Source organism: Mytilus californianus, unplaced genomic scaffold (assembly GCF_021869535.1).
Source record: "Mytilus californianus isolate M0D057914Y unplaced genomic scaffold, xbMytCali1.0.p SCAF_4, whole genome shotgun sequence".
NCBI classification, from domain to species: domain Eukaryota; kingdom Metazoa; phylum Mollusca; class Bivalvia; order Mytilida; family Mytilidae; genus Mytilus; species Mytilus californianus.
In genome coordinates this window covers 84,310,570-84,331,181 of record NW_026262690.1, presented here as the reverse complement: position 1 = coordinate 84,331,181, position 20,612 = coordinate 84,310,570, and the positions used below count along the sequence as shown (strand labels likewise).

At 31.9% G+C, this 20,612-nt stretch overlaps 1 protein-coding gene across 7 annotated transcripts in view; it reads right to left on the bottom strand.

The window, feature by feature from the left end:
• Positions 1-20,612, bottom strand: part of LOC127738747 (girdin-like) — a 77,298-nt gene that overhangs the window by 38,816 nt on the left and 17,870 nt on the right. For all 7 annotated transcript variants that reach the window (XM_052250090.1, XM_052250086.1, XM_052250087.1 and 4 more), the window contains exons 6-13: positions 14,294-14,413; positions 13,175-13,332; positions 12,172-12,253; positions 10,866-10,937; positions 10,200-10,286; positions 9,688-9,834; positions 8,793-8,928; positions 5,910-7,297 (exon numbers count right to left, since the gene is read on the bottom strand). In XM_052250090.1, the coding sequence (XP_052106050.1) occupies positions 5,910-7,297; positions 8,793-8,928; positions 9,688-9,834; positions 10,200-10,286; positions 10,866-10,937; positions 12,172-12,253; positions 13,175-13,332; positions 14,294-14,413 (2,190 nt within the window). The remainder of the gene's footprint in view (positions 1-5,909; positions 7,298-8,792; positions 8,929-9,687; positions 9,835-10,199; positions 10,287-10,865; positions 10,938-12,171; positions 12,254-13,174; positions 13,333-14,293; positions 14,414-20,612) is intronic.

The window sequence follows — 20,612 nt, the reverse complement described above, 5'->3', positions numbered from 1 at the left end:
AAAAGACCAAAACTCAAAAACTTAACTTTGACCACTGAACCATGAAAATGAGGTCAAGGTCAGATGACACCTGCCAGCTAGACATGTACACCTTACAATCATTCCATACACCAAATATAGTAGACCTATTGCATGCAGTATTAGAAAAAAAGACCAAAACTCAAAAACTTAACTTTGACCACTGAACCATGAAAATGAGGTCAAGGTCAGATGACACCTGCCAGCTAGACATGTACACCTTACAATCATTCCATACACCAAATATAGTAGACCTATATTGCATCCAGTATAAGAAAAACAGACCAAAACACAAAAACTTAACTATAACCACTGAACCATGAAAATGAGGTCAAGGTCAGATGGCATCTGCCAGTTGGACATGTACACCTTACAGTCCTTCCATACACCGAATATACTAGACCTATTGCTTATAGTATCTGAGATATGGACTTGACCACGAAAACTTAACCTTGTTCACTGATCCATGAAATGAGGTCGAGGTCAAGTGAAAACTGTCTGACGGGCATGAGGACCTTGCAAGGTACGCACACACCAAATATAGTTATCCTATTACTTATAATAAGAGAGAATTTAACATTACAAAAAATCTTAACTTTTTTTTCAAGTAGTCACTGAACCATGAAAATGAGGTCAAGGACATTAGACATGTGACTGACGGAAACTTCGTAACATGAGGCATCCATATACAAAGTATGAAGCATCCAGACCTTCCACCTTCTAAAATATAAAGCTTTTAAGAAGTTAGCTAACGCCGCCGCCGCCGGATCACTATCCCTATGTCGAGCTTTCTGCGACAAAAGTCGCAGGCTCGACAAAAATAAAACCTTGACTTTATGATGCATGACATGATGTAGTAACTTTAAGTGAAATATTTTTCGATTATATCTTTTTTGGAAGTTATAAAACCTTAACTCTTTCATAAATTGTTGAGGGAATTGTTAAGTCGTAAGGAAGGATTCCCCAGGTAGAAAATTTATTCATGCTTCAATTCCCACATACTATTTAACCCTTGTCAACATTTTAAAAATGCATAACAGTAATTGAAGTTGTAGGATGAAAAAAGTCCACAGGGTTTTCATTTTGTCATGATCGATATTTAATAACAGAAGACCAAAAGCATGAGATTATGAATGATATCAGGCACATCATAAAGTTTTGAGAGAATATTTATTAAAAATTATTATATGCACAAACGAAAATGTCTGTAGCCTGAATTGCTAATTTAGGTCAATAATCTCTTGTGTAGAAATCCAAAATTTTTCACTAAAACATTTCACAGACTATCTTGACAACTGAAGGGTTCCATCAGCTTTTTTTGACAAGAGAAGGCATTCAATAATCAAGGAAGGTTGTACCTTGACCCCTAATATAAACAGGGATCTGCACTGAACAAACACATGCATATATAATATGCAACTTTGAATTTTAAACGAATTGGAACAAGTTACTATGAACACTGTATATATAATTATCTTGCCACATTCTGAACAGATCTAATCAGTTATGTCATTTGTTTGGTAATGTCAGTTAGGGCTCAGACATAAATAATTCCAATTTTTGCCTTTGACTACTAGAGGTCTAAATGTATATGTTTCAGGGTTCTCTCCCTTTATTTGAAAACAAAATTAGTCAATAAATATTCAACAAAAAATGGATGACCAAAATCAAAAGGTTTCAAAATTGACTTATTCAAGTCAAGAGGTTACCATAATTGGCTATCTTCAAATTAAGACCTTTGTACCACTATACCAAGGTTGTGCATCTAAAGGAAATTGTGACCACATTGCTAGGCAATGCTCTCTTTAAATAAATGACAAATGTGGATAGTGTCCAGATGTGGACACAGATGATGCCCCCTCTTGCATATCATATAGTTATAAAGGGACATACATGTAACTGAAGAACGGTAAAAGTGACGCTACCCAAATTTGAACTTGATCTGAGTTTTGTGGTAATAAGCATTGTGTGTAAGTCTCATAACATTTGGTTGAGGCTAACTTAATTAGAGAACAGAAACTAAAAATTCAGCAATTTTCATACGACCGCAAAAATTTTTTGGTCGTATATTGGTATGACGTTGGCGTCGTCGTCCGGCATCGTCGTCCAGCGTCGTTGTCCGAAGACACATTGGTTTTCGCACTCTAACTTTAGTTTAAGTGAATGGATCTCTATGAAATTTTACCATAAGGTTCAATACCACAAAAGGAAGGTTGGGATTGATTTTGGGGGTTATGGTACCAACAGTTAAGGAATTAGGGGCCAAAAATAAGCATTTTTGTAACTTCCAGTCATAACTTGTGTGTTAGTGTATGGATCTCTCTGACATTGTACCACAAGATTCCGTATCACAAAGGGAATGCTGGGATTGATTTTGGTGGTAATTGCCTCCAAATTTTAGGAATTAGGGGCCAAAAAAGGGGCAAAAAACAAGCATTTTTCTAGTTTCATGATAATAACTTGTGTGTAAGTGTATGGATCTTTCTGAAATTGTACTACAAGGTTCCATATCACAAAGGAAAAGCTGGAATTGAGTTTGGGGGTAATTGCCCAAAACGTTTAGGAATACGGGGATAAAAAGGGGCCAAAAATAATCATTTTTCTAGTTTCCAGACAATAACTTGTGTTCAAGTGTATGGATCTCTCTGAAATTGTACTGCAAGGTACCATACCACAAAGGGAAGGCTGGGATTGATTTTGGGGGTAATTGCCTCCAAATTTTGGGAATTAGGGGCCAGAAAGGGGCAAAAACAAGCATTTTTCTAGTTTCATGACAATAACTTGTGTGTAAGTGTATGGATCTTTATGAAATTGTACTACAAGGTTCCATATCACAAAGGGAAAGCTGGGTTTGAGTTTGGGGGTAATTGCCTGAAACGTTTAGGAATTTGGGGCCAAAAAGGGGACTTCAAACAAGCATTTTTCTAGTTTCCAGACAATAACTTGTGTTCAAGTGTATGAATCTCTCTGAAATTGTACTGCAAGGTACCATATCACAAAGGGAAGGCTGGGATTGAGTTTGGGGGTGATGAATCGTAAGGGGGTTCAAAAAATTTGGGGGAGGTATTTTTTTTTTCTTTAAAATTTTCCTTTTTAAATTTGTTATTTCTGATTTATATATAAAAGCAAATAATAATGATATGGTTTGAATAGGTAAATTAAAATTTTTAAGTTCTTAGACCACATTCATTCTGTGTCAGAAACCAATGCTGTGTCAAATATTTACAGCAGATTCCATTGAGTGTGTAGTGAAAGGTAATGTCTTTGGTTAGCTTGCTTGTTAGCTGAACCGTGAAGTCATTATTGGGTCAGGTATACTACCCTCCTTTCAAAGTAGCATAGTCCAACAGACAGATCGATTGGTTTTCTGTCGGACTAGTCTATTCTTAAAGTAGGGTAGTTTACCTAATCTAACAATGAATTCACGGTTCAGCTAACAAGTAAGCTAACCAAAGATATTACCTTTGGCTACACACTCAATGGAATCTGCTGTAATCACAATCCAAATTCAGTGCTGTATCAAGCTTGAATGTTGTGTCCATACTTGCCCCAACTGTTCAGGGTTTGACCTCTGCAGTCGTATCAAGCTGCGCCCAGCGGAGCATTTTATTCTATTTGTAAACACGCATAACTCTTCAACGGTTGTGTATAAGTTTTATAACATTTGGTTGAGACAAACTAAAGTTCGAGAATGGAAATGAAAAATTCAGCAATTTTCATGTTTATAAAGGGACATAATTCAAGAATGGTAAAAGTGTCGCCACCAAATTTCGTACTTAATCTGTATTATGTAGTAATAAGCATTGTGTATAAGTTTCATAACATTTGGTTGAGGCAAACTAAAGTTAGAAAACGGAAACAAAAATTTTGTACTTGATCTTAGTTTTGTGGTAATGAATATTGTGAATAGGTTTCATAATGTTTGGTTGGGGCAAACATAATTTACAGAATGGAAACTAAAAATTTTGCAATCTTTCGATTTATAAAGGGCATAATTCAATAATGGTTAAAGTGACACTGCAAATTCAACTTGATCTGTGTTTTATCAGTGGAAGTCAAAATTAAACATTGCATTGTATAAAGCATTGATTGTAGTTGATTCAACTATAATCATGGACAAAGGAAGATAACTCCAATTTTAGAAATTACTTGATATTTAAGATAAAAATTTTGCAATTTTTCCATTTATAAAGGGGCATAACTCTAGAACGGTTAAAGTGATGCCACCAAAATTCAAAGTTGATCTGTGTTTTGTGGTAATAATCATTGTGTATAAGTTTCATAACATTTGGTTGAGGCAAACTCAAGTTAGAGAACGGAAACCAATTTTGGGACGTATGGTCATACGTACGTTCGTATGTATGTACAGACGGACAAGGGTACAACTTAATACCCCCACCGCTACGGCGGGGGCATAAAAAAAATGGCTTTCTAATGCAAAATTGACATAGATTATTACTTATATAAAGCTACACTCCTAGAAACCCTCAGAAAAATTTGTATATGTCATTGGTAATGTAGTTTGGCCAAAAAGTCAAATGAAATGTGTTCATCCTGTTTATAAAACATAAATTGACCTAAACAAGTCTGTCATTTTCTGACCTACATGAGTCAAAAATTATTTTAACGTTTTTCATCATAAAACACTGACTTCTGTAAGTCCCAAACAAATAAATGTGGATAGTGTCCACATGTGGACACAGATGATGCCCCCGCTTGCATATCATATAGTTATAAAGGGACATAACTGAAGAACAGTAAAAGTGACGCTACCCAAATTTGAACTTGATCTGAGTTTTGTGTGTAAGTCTCATAACATTTGGTTGAGGCTAACTTAAGTAGAGAACAGAAACTAAAAATTCAGCAATTTTTCTATTTATAAAGGGGCATAACTCAATAATGGTTAAAGTGACACTACCCAAATTCAACTTGATCTGTGTTTTATCAGTGGAAGTCAAAATTAAACATTGCATTGTATAAAGCATTGATTGTAGTTGATTCAACTATAATCATGGACAAAGGAAAATAACTCCAATTTTAAAAAAAACTTGATATTTAGAAGAAAATAAAAATTTTGCAATTTTTTCCATTTATAAAGGGGCATAACTCTAGAACAGTTAAAGTGACGCCAACCAAATTCAAACTTGATCTGTGTTTTGTGGTAATAAGCATTGTGTATAAGTTTCATAACATTTGGTTTAGGCAAACTTAAGTAAGAGAACAGAAACTAAAAATTTTGCAATTTTTCCATTTATAAAGGGGCATAACTCTAGAACGGTTAAAGTGACGCCACCAAAATTCAAACTTGATCTGTGTTTTGTGATAATAAGCATTGTATATAAGTTTCATAACATTTGGTTGAGGCAAACTTAAGTAAGAGGACGGAAACTAAAATTTTTGCAATTTTTCCATTTATAAAGGGGCATAACTCTAGAACGGTTAAAGTGACGCCACCAAAATTCAAAATCTGTGTTTTGTGGTAATAAGCCTTATGTATAAGTTCCATAACTTTTGGTTGAGGCAAACTTAAGTTAGAGGACGGAAACTACAAATTTTGCAAATTTTCCATTTATAAAGGGGCATAACTCTAGAACAGTTAAAGTGACGCCACCAAAACTGTGTTTTGTGGTAATAAGCATTGTGTATAAGTTTTATAACATTTGGTTGAGGCAAACTCAAGTTAGAGAACGGAAACCAATTTTGGGACGTACGGACGTACGTACGTACGTACAGACGGACAAAGGTAAAACTTAATGCCCCCACCGCTAGGGCGGGGGCATAAAAATACTTGTTTATGTATGACATCTATGAACTGTGACTGAATATGGACATTGGACAAGGTATGACACTCTTTGCAATAAGACATCTGAAAATTAAAAATAAATACTGACCTCTCTGAGTGTTGCTATGGTTTTCTTGTTAATATTTGACTGTTGTAATATCTCTCTATTTTCTCTTTCAAATTCATGCAACTTTGAAGATGTCTCTTTCTGTGTTTCTAACGTCCGTTTGACACTCCGATGTTCTCTTTCCATAATATTACACTTTGTAGTCAGTTCATCTACAGTAGTGTCTTTTAACTGTACTGACTGCTTCAGTCTTTTGTTTTCTTTTTCTAGCACTGCTTTAGAAGTCTGTAATTTACTTACTTCATTTTCAAGTTCTGAACTTTCTTTTTCCACATTATGTAATCGCTTACTTGACATTTTCATTTCTTCCATAGCTTTTTGTAACTTTTCATTTTCGACCTCCAGATCAGTATTGTCTTTCTCTAACTGATTCAGACGTTTTGTGGTTACCTCTAGAGATTTCTGAATTCTCTGATTTTCATTGTCCAGATCTAACAGATCTAATTCCATTTGTTCTTGTTTAGTCCTTTGATTTCTCTGATTTTCCAGACTTTTCCGAAGCTGTTGTATTTCCCTATTCTGTGAATCTTTTTCACTTTCTAATTCAGCTATCCTTGAAGAAGCACTTTTCATAGAGTGTAATGACCTTTCCAACTTTTTATTTTCCACTGTCAGGTTAATATTTTCTTGTTCTAAACTTTCCTTTTTCTGTAATGCCGACTTCAGTGTCTGAACAGATTTTTGTAACTTTCTGTTTTCTACTTCCAAATCAGAGTTTTCTTGTTCTAACACCTCACTTTTGTCACATATCAACTGCAGAGTTGCTATATTCTTACGTAATTCTGAATTCTCTTTTTCAAATTGTGAATTTTCTGTTTCCAATTCATTTATGTGATCAGAGTTTAATTTTAATTTTGAAAATGATTTTTGTATTTGTCTATTTTCATGTTCTAACTTTGATGTCACTTGATTTTTTGCTGTCACAGTTTCATGTAACTGTTTATTCTCTTTTTCTAATTCTTTCAGACGTGTATCATTCGTCTGCTCATTTCTTTGTCTTATGACATGAACCGTCTGCTGGAGGTTGTCATTTTCAGCCTCTAATTCTCTGACTTGTCTCTCATAATTATCTTTAAGTGTTTCGAGAGTTTGAACAAGATTGTCTCTTTCTCTTGCTGCTACATGCAGATTTTGTTCTAAGTCAATACACTGTTGAGAAGAATCGTTTGAAGAACCCTGAAGTTTTTCTATTTTCTTTGCTAGTCTTTGGTTTTCTTTTTCTAATTCCAAATTTAGAGAAGTGTTTTCTATTAAAGAACTGTCACGAAGTTCTTCAATTTTTTTCTTTAATCTCTGGTTCTCCAGATCTAGTCTTAGCACTTTAGCATTAGTTGTTTCTGCCATTTGATCAGATAAAGTGCCACCAATGCCTGAAAAATTAAAAATGGATTAAAGTTTAAATGTAAAAAAATAAACCCAAATATGGTTTTCTACAATTATAAATCTTTCTTGAAAGCTTAAAAATTTTAAATGCAGATTTTTTTTGCAAGTCATGACAAATAATATTGAGATCCAAGTAAAATATCAACGGTTCTGTTAGTTAGTTTGCTTGTTTTTCTTTTGTAATTTTTTACCTTTATCAGATACCTCTGAAGAGTTCAAAGTTTGGAAAGCTGAAGATATTACTATATTTAAAGCTATATAACCAAAACAGGTCAAAAGGAGACATCTTATGAAGTAAATAAATTTTGTTATATTAAATATTGTGTGTAAAAAGCCAGAATTGTGTAAGTTCCTTTTCCAGGCAGCTCTCGCTTTTGTCCTATTTCTCTGAAGTCATACACATAATCTATTAGTTTATTTTGCACTTTTTTGTTGTTGTGACTTTACACCTAATATTGAAGACGAAAGAGTAAATTCCAATTAATTTTCATTATATCACTTTTATTGTCTTTATTTGATTTGTTTTTATAATTACATTCAAACCTGGGTAAACCAGACCCTGAATAAACAGGTTTCCTGTCCATTCCCGCCTATATTATAGTCCCATTTTTTCCCCTTCAAAGTCTTTGTAAAAATACCCCCTGTAAACCAGACACTGTGTATTCTGAATTCCGGTCTAATAATGAAGTCTCAATACTCTTAATTACATTAATTATTATCTGTCAAAATGGGTTTGTTTAATCAACATAACAGTATGGATTGATATGCAATCAAAACATAATTGTTTATACAAGTTGGTGTTTCAGGATTATCAATTATCAAGGTGTTAAACCGTGAACTCACAGTAGCAACTTTATTATTGAAAAACCATTTAGTTTTAATTAAAATAATCTAAAAGAAACGCCATATATCTCGCATAGAACTTGCGTTGTGACTTTGATAATTTTTTCAAATCCTGGAGTAAGAAATGCTGGGTGCCCTGTTGTGAACCCTGAAACCAATGACCCTGATAATGAAGAAGACCTGGATGACGACATTCCATTGTCGAGTTGATGGGTATCGTACATTGTAGGACAATATTTCGATTATGATGAAATTTCGGTTGATAAAATTCTTGCTTTTTAATCGGCTATACCAACGTAGGAAATGAACAATGGAAGTCAAACAAAACTCTTGTTGAACAATTCAAACAACGCGAGGATTCTGATGCAAATGAAAACAATGAACTCAAAGTGAAAGTGAAACTGATGAGTCGGAGACTTAACCTACAGAGGTCGATTTGACATACGATGATATGAAAAAAAAAAAGTTAAAATATTATTTTTTTGAATTTGGGGGACAACCAATTTCTGAAATTTCTAATATTTATACAGGTTTTACTGTATATATATTTTCTGTATGTCAGCTATAAAATCGCCGAAATTTCTAACTATAGCATGTAAAACTGTATACAAATGAAAGACACAAAACTAACAAAATTACCAGAAATTTTAAGTCTTGCCGATTCCAGTTCGTGTTCCAAATTTGTACTTTCGTTCATGTTGGATTTCTTTTCAAACTGTAACTGTGCATTGTCTTCCGTCAGAATCCTGATCTTTTCTCTGTCAGCATCTCTTTCCTACAATAATTAATATTTCATTTCTTAAGTATTAAAAAAGTTTAGTATATACATCAAATGTTAAAAATTGTGTAAAAATTAACAGAGATCATTCAAAATTACCTCCCCTTAACTTAAGCTACAATTTTATTTATATAGTTGGATTGTAAGTGAATGTTTTTAAATGTATATATTTATATCAGTTAATTCAGTTTACTTATTATGTTTAAAAGTATAACTGAAGTCAATTATATGCAAACTTTAACATTGTTAAATTGAAAGCACATTTTTTTTCCTACAAAAAACACCTATTTTTAATAGGAAATGCAGTTTTAAAATGCTTTTCACTTCTTTTCTTTTCAATTGTTTTTTTTTTTTTGTGTACTTCAAGTGGTGAATATTTTTTTTTCTAAATCAAAACAAATTTCAACAATTTATAAAACTTTTGGAAAAAGTGGACCTTGTCCTTTTGCATTTTCAAAGCCAAAAGTGGTAACACTCCTTATTGACATCTACATTAAATGATCCTTCACAGATATGGAGCTTCCATCTGCTAACTGACTCACTATGACACACAGCAAGGCTTTTTTGTATAACCTCAAGAAGAATGAATCCCATACCTGACTACATGGAACTTGATTGCTAACAGTGTTGAAATTTGTTTTTTTCCCAAGGATATTTTAGTTTGTTCTTGTTGTTCCATAGTAAATAAAACTTGTCTTCGAGATTTAAATCATTCTAATTAAAGGGAGATAACTTTTCTTTTAACAATTTACTAACCAATGTCATTTCTTCTACTTGTTGTCGATATCTCATCAGTTCATTTTCTAGCTCAATCACTGTTTCTACACGCTTATGACTGGTTGACAGTTGCTCCTCTAATATGTTCTTAGTTTCTGTCAGTATGGCATTATCCTCTCGAAGTTCCTGTAATAATGGAATGTACATATCAATTGTCCACAAACATAATTTTATCTTGTAAACAATACTATAACTGTTCATAACAATTTTTGTAAAAGTTCATAACCTTTCATTTTAATTTCAATTTGATAACTTTTATATTCTAAAGAATTGTTCAGTAAGTGAATACTTATATAAAGTTAAAATCTTAAATTGAAAAAGAAATTTTCTTTTGTTTATACTTTTATGTTAAAATTTTGAGAAATGGCTACTTTCAAAATGAAATGTTTCATCACTCCAAGTTGTCTGGTTGGTGGAAAATAATCATTACATATCATGTCACTTTTTCCTAGTTATAGACATTAACATGTTCAATAGTATGACCTACTTACATTGACCCTGGACTTGTAGAATTCCAACTCATTCAACTTCTCTTTACACTTTGTCAACTCAGTCTGGTATGAATTAGACTGTGCTACCTGTGATAAAAATAGAAAAAAAATATAATGTCAAACTAAATCTAGATATACGAGCTGTATTTCACTGCTTAAAATGTCAACATGGTTTCATCTATTTAGAGCACTAGTATAAATATATGTGTTTATTTGTGTTTACTCCATCAGCAGTATTTGTATGATATAAAACGCCCACTATGACAGTGTTCTTCCGTCAGCAAAAATACCGACCAGAACAACAAATTTGAGCAATGAAAATAAATAAAGGTACACAATAGCTAGATACTATGGGAAACTGCAGTTATATTTGGCTATCAAATGCTGACCTTTTGTCCACTAAACCCTAGATTTAATGGGCTCAGGCAAATGGAGAGGTAACAATTCGAATGTTGCATGTTATCAAGATAGGTTAATAGGAAAATACATGTTTACAGTGTATGCAACTGGTAATTTTTTATGAAGATTTCTCACTTTACTTTTTGAGAAATTATCAAGTTCAAATAAGCTGAATTATGACAGGAATTAGTTCACATTTCATTAATATTGTGATCTTTTTAAGTTACTTATCAAAAGTAAATGTTTTCCAGGATTTATAACACTTACCTTTTCTCTCAAAATATCAAGTTCATCTCGCAACAGTCTAGCAGCTCTTGCATCTTGTATCAATGTGGCATTCTGTAAAACACAAACAGTTTTTTCAACTCTGACAATAGCCTAGTAGAAAATAATTCTTAATATTACCCGTATGAAAATTGTTCTTTAATTTGGTTGATCAGACTTTGGTGTCAGATCTGAATCTATATGAACTCCCTTATTCTATAATGAAAAAGACTTACAGGTTTTCTGTAAAGATTAGTAGTGAATATGAGCTGTCACCTGATAGACTAACCTTTTTATACCATTTCAAGATTTTTAAATTCAGAAATTTTTATGTTTTAATTTTGCAAAAAAAGTGATGAGACTAGAATTAAGTTTAATTGAACTTGTATTTTAATAAATTTTATTCATATTACTGAGAGCTGTAATTTCGGAAATCAAAATAAGTAAACTTGCATTTTTGTCAGTTAGTGCAATAATAAATCAAGCAATAATTTTTGAATTTTCAGAAATATTACTCTGTGTACAACAAAATACAATAATTTCAAAATATTGGTTAAATATATTTCTGTATTTGGAGGTATGCTACCAATCATATAGTTGGTCCGAGTACACAGTTATTTCGTAGTGCATTTCTTTTAGACAATAAATTAAAATTAAAAAAATCCCACCTGTGCTTTCTCAATAATATTTTTACAGTGTGTTGTACTACTTTTGGGACAAATTATATCAAATTTATAGAAAACTTCATCGGCTCTAACTCAAAATATGGACAATTTCATGTTAAGGGGGTCTTCAAATCTTTTGACAGCTTCCGAAGTGCTAATTTTTAACATTTTTCAGCTGGACCAAATCACTACTTTACTTTGAAATTTATGACCCAAATTTTTTTACAGTGTCATTTCATCCCCCTTCTTGCTATTTGAGTCATAAAACATGGAGAAATAAATTTGGAAGGGGTATAAAAAAAATTGGCAAGTAACACACTGTCCACACTAGGGACTATATTCGTGGACAACGAAAATCAAAGGACGATAACTGTGTACTCGGACCAGTTTGGATGTACTATCCAGAGAATATTACTCATGAAACACTAGATTTTGAAATGGCAAATTATGAACAGAAAATACACATTAAACATAGCTCATATTGGAACCTACAATTTTTTTTCTAAGAACATTATGTGCTATGGAAATTTGCATGGAAATAGCAGGTAGATAAATACGAACATATCTTACATTATATATTTTATTATAAATTATTCAGAAATACAATGATTTATTTTTTATAAGTGGACTGCAGTATATCTAACCTCATTTTTAAGTTTGGAAACAATCCCTTTATTATCATCCTGGTCTACTTGTAGGTCTGAAATCAATTCTTGCTTATCTTCCCTGGAAAATAAAAAATAAATAATTAAAATGATTGTAAACAGTAATACTTCACGATGAACATCAAAAGCTATTTTTGGAAGTTTTGTGGTACTACCAGATGACCAAACACTAGCTGCTTACATGCTTTTTATGTTAGCTAATATTGTAAACCTGTCAAGAAATGGTTTAAGGGAGACAACTGCAGTATTTTTGTCATGAAAGTTGGTTTGCAGACTATACATAATTGTTCATATTTATTCTTTGCTAGACACTTTATTGTTACACATTAACCAATGATATTTCTACAAACCACAAAAATATATCTTGAGATTTTCAGGTATAAAAACATATCTCAAGAGTTACAGTCAAGAAAAAGACAATATATCATCACTACATTTTCAAGATTTAAAATATGTTTAACATTGTTATCTTAAATCAATAAAAAATACTTCCACTACAAAAAGACAGAGATTATAAATATGAGGATTTTTTTAAATTCTTAACCAAAGGATTATTTGTTGAAATATATGAAACTTTTAATTTCAAATACATGTAAAGAATTTCAAAAAAAGTTAAAAGTTTTGAATAAAAAAAATGGGTATTATTATTGTCAGCTCTATAGAGTTTAAGGCATATGTATTTTGTACATAAAATTATACTGATTCTTTACTGATGAAGGTAAATCTAGAAAAGTGCTTTGAATGCATGGAATTTATAACGCGTTGTTTTCTTATTTTATAATTCTAGTACAAGTTACAGATTTTAGCTTTAAAGTTTCTAATAACTAAAAATTCCAGCACAAGTTTTCAGATTCCAGCTTTAAACGATTTTTATAGTAATCTAAATGCCCTAGTTTCCAGATTTAACCTTTATACTATTCCCTTATCTACAATTACTGTCTTAAGATTCATGACTTGAACTTTACACTATTCCCAAACTTACAATTCCTGTCTAAGTTTCCTTATTTTTGCTTTACAATCAGCCAGTTCTACTACCATGTGATGTTTCTCTGGACTAGTGGGAGTGGTCAGGGGTAGAGCAGTATTCCCTCTGATCTGAGCCTGATAGAAGTCTCTCTCCTGTGCCAATTCTGTAAGGATCTGTAATGTAAAAACAATATGTATATTTTTCCAGTTTCAGTGAAACATATTGCATATGTTATGTTATTTGTACAAATGTACTGATAAAATGTTACTAATTTTAATCAAATTATGAAAGAAGTTTTTTTTAGCATCACATACCTTATACAAGTCATAAGCACAGAGACCATTTTTTTTAAAATCTGATGTGCTATAACAATGGGTATACAATGAAAAAATTTAAACAGATCTTAAAGTCTAGAAAATGTATTAAATATAAAATAAAGCAAACAAGTGAAACTGAGAGCTACTGCTCACTGATGATACCCCTGCCCAAATATTTTGGTAAACAGGAAGTTGTTGAGTGATGAATCTGAAAACACATCACACAGTATAGTATTTTCATGGACTAAGGAATATTGGTAATATTTGATTTTGTTTTTTTTACAAAAGTTTGAATTCAAACCTACAGAAATATGTAGTTTGTTGACCATTTAAATTTGTGGTTCACATGTACCCACGAATAATAATGAATCCACAGTAATTGAACAAATTCATCAAATCACCAGCAATTTAGTTTGGTAAACGTAGGAACTATTTTGTTTTAAATATGTACTACTTTCCAGTATGTTTTTTTTTACTGGGCCCGATTTGGTGGTGTTGCGTCTTACAAAGTCTATCCAAATCATTATTGCAAAGAATTCTGCTCAAGCCGGTGCTAGTTGTCTTCTTAAACTTGCAGTGAGGTGAGAGTTTTTTGTTCCGTGTTGAAGGCCTTACTGTGACTTTGAGATGAAGAACAGCAATAAAAGCGCTGTTCCTTTGCTTTTTGTGTGTTTTGTACATGTACTGATTTTGTGTCATGGATGGATACCCCATATCCTTTGTTTTTCTATTATAACATTTGCTACACTTCCAGGCTACTATATTCATTTATTAATTTTTAAATTATTTTGGTGTGGCATAACTTTAAATATTGCACCTCAAAATAATCGTCTCTCTCTTTCAAAAGTCTTGTTACGTGGTTAAACATTTTTTCTGTATACGTTTCTAACTGTTCTGTTGGTTCTATGTGCATGATGAATTCTGTGTCATCTGTAACCTGCAAATATAAAACAAATAAAATAACATAAACATAAACAAAGTTGGGTCAGATTCTTTCATACATGTTTTTTTCTTCCAAAAAGTCACCCATCTGCGTAACTGTAGGAAGTCATTCACTCCCAAGTTAATCTTCAATCTGTGATTTTGTTGGTTCAATTTTTTTTGGTGGTTTGTAGAAATATCTTTGGTTCATGGATTTTTAATTTGTGGTTTTAGATTGCATAAAACAAATTAACTGAATATACATACATGTAATTTGTTGCAAATTAAAATTGAAATTGAATTATTGAATCCATAAAAAAAATACCAAAAAAATCAAAATACTTTTATGGTATGGATGGAAAAACAGCAATAGATTCTATTTGACCATTGCCATCTTTAGGTCTTTGATTTTCTATTCATAATTTGTCAAAACATGTATGATGTTTGTCTTTTACAGGATACCAAAATGTTTGAGGTAAAAAAAGACCTTGGTGAAGATAATGACATTGTTACAGTAAAGTTACAGAATCATACTTGATAACTGCTAATAAGATAAAAGCAAATAAAATAATGCCAAGATAAATAATTTGAAAGCGTTTCCAAATTTCTATTTTTACCAAGTTTCATGATAATCAAGATCTCTTTACTGGCATAGTTAACTTTGCATCAATAAAACTAGCAAAATTTTCTGCATGATTGTTATGCAGATTATTTTTGGAATTCCTACTTGAAGCATCCAATTAGTAACAGAGGCATTAAATTAATGATCAAAGTATTGATTTTTGTAGAACTGAAGCACACTTTTAGAGCATGTTAAATAAAATGCTCCGCTGGGGCGCAGCTTGATACGACCGCAGAGGTCGAACCCTGAACAGTTGGGGCAAGTATGGACACAACATTCAAGCTTGATACAGCACTGAATTTGGATTGTAATTAAATATTTGACACAGCATAGGTTTTTGACACAGAATGAAAGTGGTCTAAGAACTTAAAAATTTTCAATTTACCTATTCATACATGTGATGGACTGTGAAACTCAGATCAGGAGATTGGGAAATTTTGGTCAGGAGATTAGGACTCAGATCAGGAGGTTTTTAATCGACATTAATTTTGTTGTAAATGTAACCGTGTGCTGTAAAAATGGTCTTTTAAAGTGTGTTTTCTTTAACTTTCCAACCAATTTATTATGTTTATAGTACCCTTGTACTTATAAAGTTTCTCCATCTTTATATTCTTCATGTTCAATCTAACATTGTTTTTTTCCAGTATGTTCTTTAAATTTTTTACTTCATATTCTATAAAATAATCATTGCAACCAGAACATTTGTTTAGCTGTCTGCAAATAGTTTTTATTTTTTTATTTTTTCTCTTGCAAATAGTTTTTATTTGCAAACTCAGAAATTCATTCTATCTGTAAAGTTAGGGTCATAGTTATTATATAAATTTCAATTTAAGCCTTAAAAGGAAGTATAGAATCCTCAAATAATTTTCAAATTATTATTTTTTTATTTGTCCTAAGACATTTAAAATCATTTAATAATCATCCTTTTATGATTATTTGTTCAATTTATATTTTATTTATATTCTTTTAAAAATTTTCATTATTAAAAGGAAAGTAACTTAAAACAGGATAAATCAAGGGAAGTAACCCAATAAATACACAGTTTTTGTTACACAACGGCAGTTAGCCTGAGGTAAAAATCGTTGTTTACCAGTATGTTTGACACCCAAGCTGACAAGTGAAGCCATATAATTATGCATGTAAATTGATTTACAGGTAAGATATAACTTCAGGTAATGTCAGTTACACCAGATGCCTGAGATGTTATGTTGGGCAGAAATTTTTCATTCATGAAAAATTTCATACACGGGATTTTTTCAACGGGAGGTCGGGAGGAGACCCCTGAAAACGGGATTATTGTACTCCCGTCGGGAGGTTCACATGTATGCCTATTCAAACCATATCATTATTATTTGCTTTTATATATAAATCAGAAATAACCAATTTAAAATGGAAAATGTTAAAGAAAAAAAAGGAACAAAAAAATTCCCCCCCCCCCCCCAATTTTTTGAACCCCCCTATGATTCATCGCCCCCAAACTCAATCCCAGCTTTCCCTTTGTGGTATGGTACCTTGCAGTACAATTTCAGAGAGATTCATACACTTGAACACAAGTTATTGTCTGGAAACTAGAAAAATGCTTGTTTTTTGGCCCCTTTTTGGCCCCAAATTCCTAAACGTTTAGGGCAATTACCCCCAAACTCAATTCCAGCTTTCCCTTTGTGATATGGAACCTTGCAGTACAATTTCATAAAGATCCATACACTTACACACAAGTTATTGTCCTGAAACTAGAAAAATGCATGTTTTTTTTGCCCTTTTATGGCCCCTAATTACTAAAATTTTGAGGGAAAACCCCCAAAATCAATCCCAGCCTTCCCTTTGTGATATGGAACCTTGTAGTACAATTTCATAAAGATCCATACACTTACAAACAAGTTATTGTCATGAAACTAGAAAAATGCTTGTTTTTTGCCCCTTTTTTGCCCCTAATTCCTAATATTTGGAGGAAATTACCCCAAAAATCAATCCCAGTATTCCCTTTGTAATATGGAACCTTGTAGTACAATTTCATAAAGATCCATACACTTACAAACAAGTTATTGTCATGAAACTAGAAAAATGCTTGTTTTTTGCCCCTTTTTGGCCCCTAATTCCTAAAATTTGGAGACAATTACCCCCAATATCAATCCCAGCATTCCCTTTGTGATATGGAACCTTGTGGTACAATGTCAGAGAGATCCATACACTTACACACAAGTTATGTCTGGAAGTTACAAAAATGCTTATTTTTGGCCCCTTTTGGCCCCTAATTCCTTAACTGTTAGTACCATAACCCCCAAAATCAATCCCCACCTTCCTTTTGTGGTATTGAACCTTATGGTAAAATTTCAATGAGATCCATTCACTTAAACTAAAGTTAGAGTGCGAAAACTAATGTGTATTCGGACGACGACGCCGGACGACGACGACGACGACGACGATGCCAACGTCATACCAATATACGACCACAAAAATTTTTTTGCGGTCGTATAAAAACAAACGAATCAATACTTAATTTTAGACAAATTACACATTCCACAGGGAAAATTATCTGTTTTGTTAAAACTCTTGTGATTCTGTTTGTAAACAATTGATTTAAAGTAATTACCCATACAACAAAGTTAATATTTTTATGGTGAATTAATTTAATTATCTAGGAGACAATATACCGTGACAATGCAGGTCTTGGACATTCCCAGAATAGTTTCAGTTAATTCAATAATTTATCTATGATCATCCGACAGTGAAATGAACAAATCATCTATTAACTTTTATTATTGTGTCTTAATTGTTTGATTTTTATCTGGTAAATTGCTTGAAGCAAGTAACTTGTTTTTTTGTTGATTGACCCACCACTGACCCATAACATATAGAACTAGTAGTATTTTAATGATCTGTATCACTAATAATATACAATCCTTCTAGATTATCATTTAATTATGATCATTGAATCTAACAAATAAAACTCAGGTTGTAAACGAAAAAAGGTTTTTCAGTGCAGTTTTAGGAACTGGAATGTATACATAATTTATGTAATATATTTTCACCTGACAAAGACCGTCTTTGAGTCTTTAATGAGGAGAGTTTTGTTGTTTTTTTACAGATGCTTTCTGTCTTTAAACTAACTTTATATTTTACAATCTTCCTATCAACAGGACTTTGATGAGTATTTAATAGATTTAATTACTCTCTTTGATGTAAAATATATTATTCAACACCTATTTCAGAAAATACAACTGTCCTAACATGTTACAAAGTATTCAATAATCCATTTCCTTTTTTTGCTCTTGAAACTGTTTGAAAGTTAATGGAATATTAATGGGTTTTAGATATTTTTTATATTTACATCGAAGAATGTCTTACGTTAACATGACCCTTCAATCTTAATCTACAATACATTTTTTGGTCTGTTAGTCTGCTAGGGCATTCTATCACTTTTTACATATTAATGCAAAAGTGGTTATCTTTAATGGTGCAGGAAATGGGAATGCACCGGAGAAACCTACATCCATTGTTAAGAGTATTGTAAATTCAGAATTTAAAATAGAGAAAATATTATGCAACTGACAACACTGCTAGATCAATCAATGTAATTGTTCAAAATATTGTAGAAGAATATAACTAGCAAAAAGTTGTAGGTTTGTTATGTTCTTCTTGCTGATTTGTTTTTGCATTACATTTATAAAAACTTGACATTTTGGGGGCATTTACTGATATTGACAAACTCTTCTCACATAATGGTAGATCCAACATAAAAGACCTAAAAAAAAGCCCAACCCCTCTATGGTAATAAAAGGTCTAAGTAAGGATTGGAACTTATCAAAGTGCTCAGTCACCACATTTTTTGGAGTGCACCGTCATTTTATTGTAATTCTTTAACATGTATAACTCCAATTTTCATCCTTCACAGTAAAGATAAATAGATGATTGTTTTCCATAGCACAAGAATGCAGAACTCATAGTACAGAGCAAGAATTCTGACAATTAATGGTTTGTTGATATATAATTCCCCTGGGTCAAATATCCATTTTTTCAATTTAGACATATAATTCAATGAATATGTTATCTTAATCACCAAATGAATAATTGACAGGCAAGAAACACAGAATTTGTTATTACAATCAAGGGAGGAAATAGCTACAGGGAGAATTTTATCATTGACCCATCACGCCTATCTAAATGCTTTCCTTTGATATCTGAATCAATCAATAATTACAGGTATTTATATATAGAAAGTGATTAATATCAAAACCACTAGCCCTATAGGTAATAATCAAGGTGAAAGTACAAATGATTAGCTTCACACCTACTCTATAAAACTAATTATTGTCTCCTTGTCACTTGTTCTACATGGTAAATCTCTAAAGCCTATTACTTTGCCTAGTTAGCCTATAAAGTGGGGATTCTGTCATTGTTAACAGACTCAACGAGACATGGACAGATGTCAAGTAAAGTCTTAATGGGATTTGATTACAAAGCAGTTGTCAATCACTGCAGTTGGAATCAATACACATCTCAATAAAGTAACGGATCTCCTTGGTTTGAAGACAAACGATTAGATCAGCATCTCATGCCTGAAGTTATGTGCTTATGAAAAAAGGGGGCTTCATTTTTCATTTTTCAATTATATCATAATGATAACCTGATATGTCATAATCCCGTCTGTATAGATTTTAAAGACTGTATTATTTGGTTAGCAGAGTAGCTCTGATTTCATATTCAATTGAAGTGTTTTGTATTGCAGACAAATTTGGGTCTTTTATTTCAAGGTTGAAATTGAACGCTCTTTATCTCTTATTCATCAACATTATTCAAAAACAGTATCTTCAGTGTAAAATAACTTCAAAGTTTTAAAATTCAGAGCTCTTAATCTCTAATCCATCTACTTTATTCAAAAACATGATCTTCAGTGTAAAATAACTTAAGTTTTACATTCAGAGGTGCACTTGATTTGCCATATGACATTAAATAATGTACTAACCATAATAACACATAAAACAGACCATAAATAGGCACAACCCTAGCCATTAAAAATTATTCTCCAATGCTTCAATTAATATAATAAGTTGAAAAGTAACTACTTCAAATGAACCTTTACATTGTGTTTCATTATTAATCGCAGGACACCGATTTTCAAGGACCTCGTGGGTAAAGGTGAACCAAGAATTTCATTGTTTGACATAGCTCAAATTTTCTATTGGCTAGCACTAGTATGTAGACTTTAGAAAAATAAAGAAATCAAATGAAGCGCTTCATACTAAAAATGTGTGCACGATCAATGCTTTTACAACTCTATAAAATTATAAAAGAAAAAAACATTCAATTCTTATAAAATTTTACATTTTTATGCTACAACAATGATATTAAGAGTTATAAATATAAAGATTTTTTATTTAGGCATTATTTTAACATTGACACAGATAGCATGTGCAGTCATAGCTGTTGTATTTCATACAGAAATAAACAAAATATTGGAGTGCCTCGCAATTGTTGTCAGTCAATCAAAATTATGTATTTCAATGAAATATACATGTAATTATTCACTTGTAATATTAATTGGTTTTCTGTAAATCAAGAAATCAACTTGTTTGTAAGTAAAAGCCATCGTACT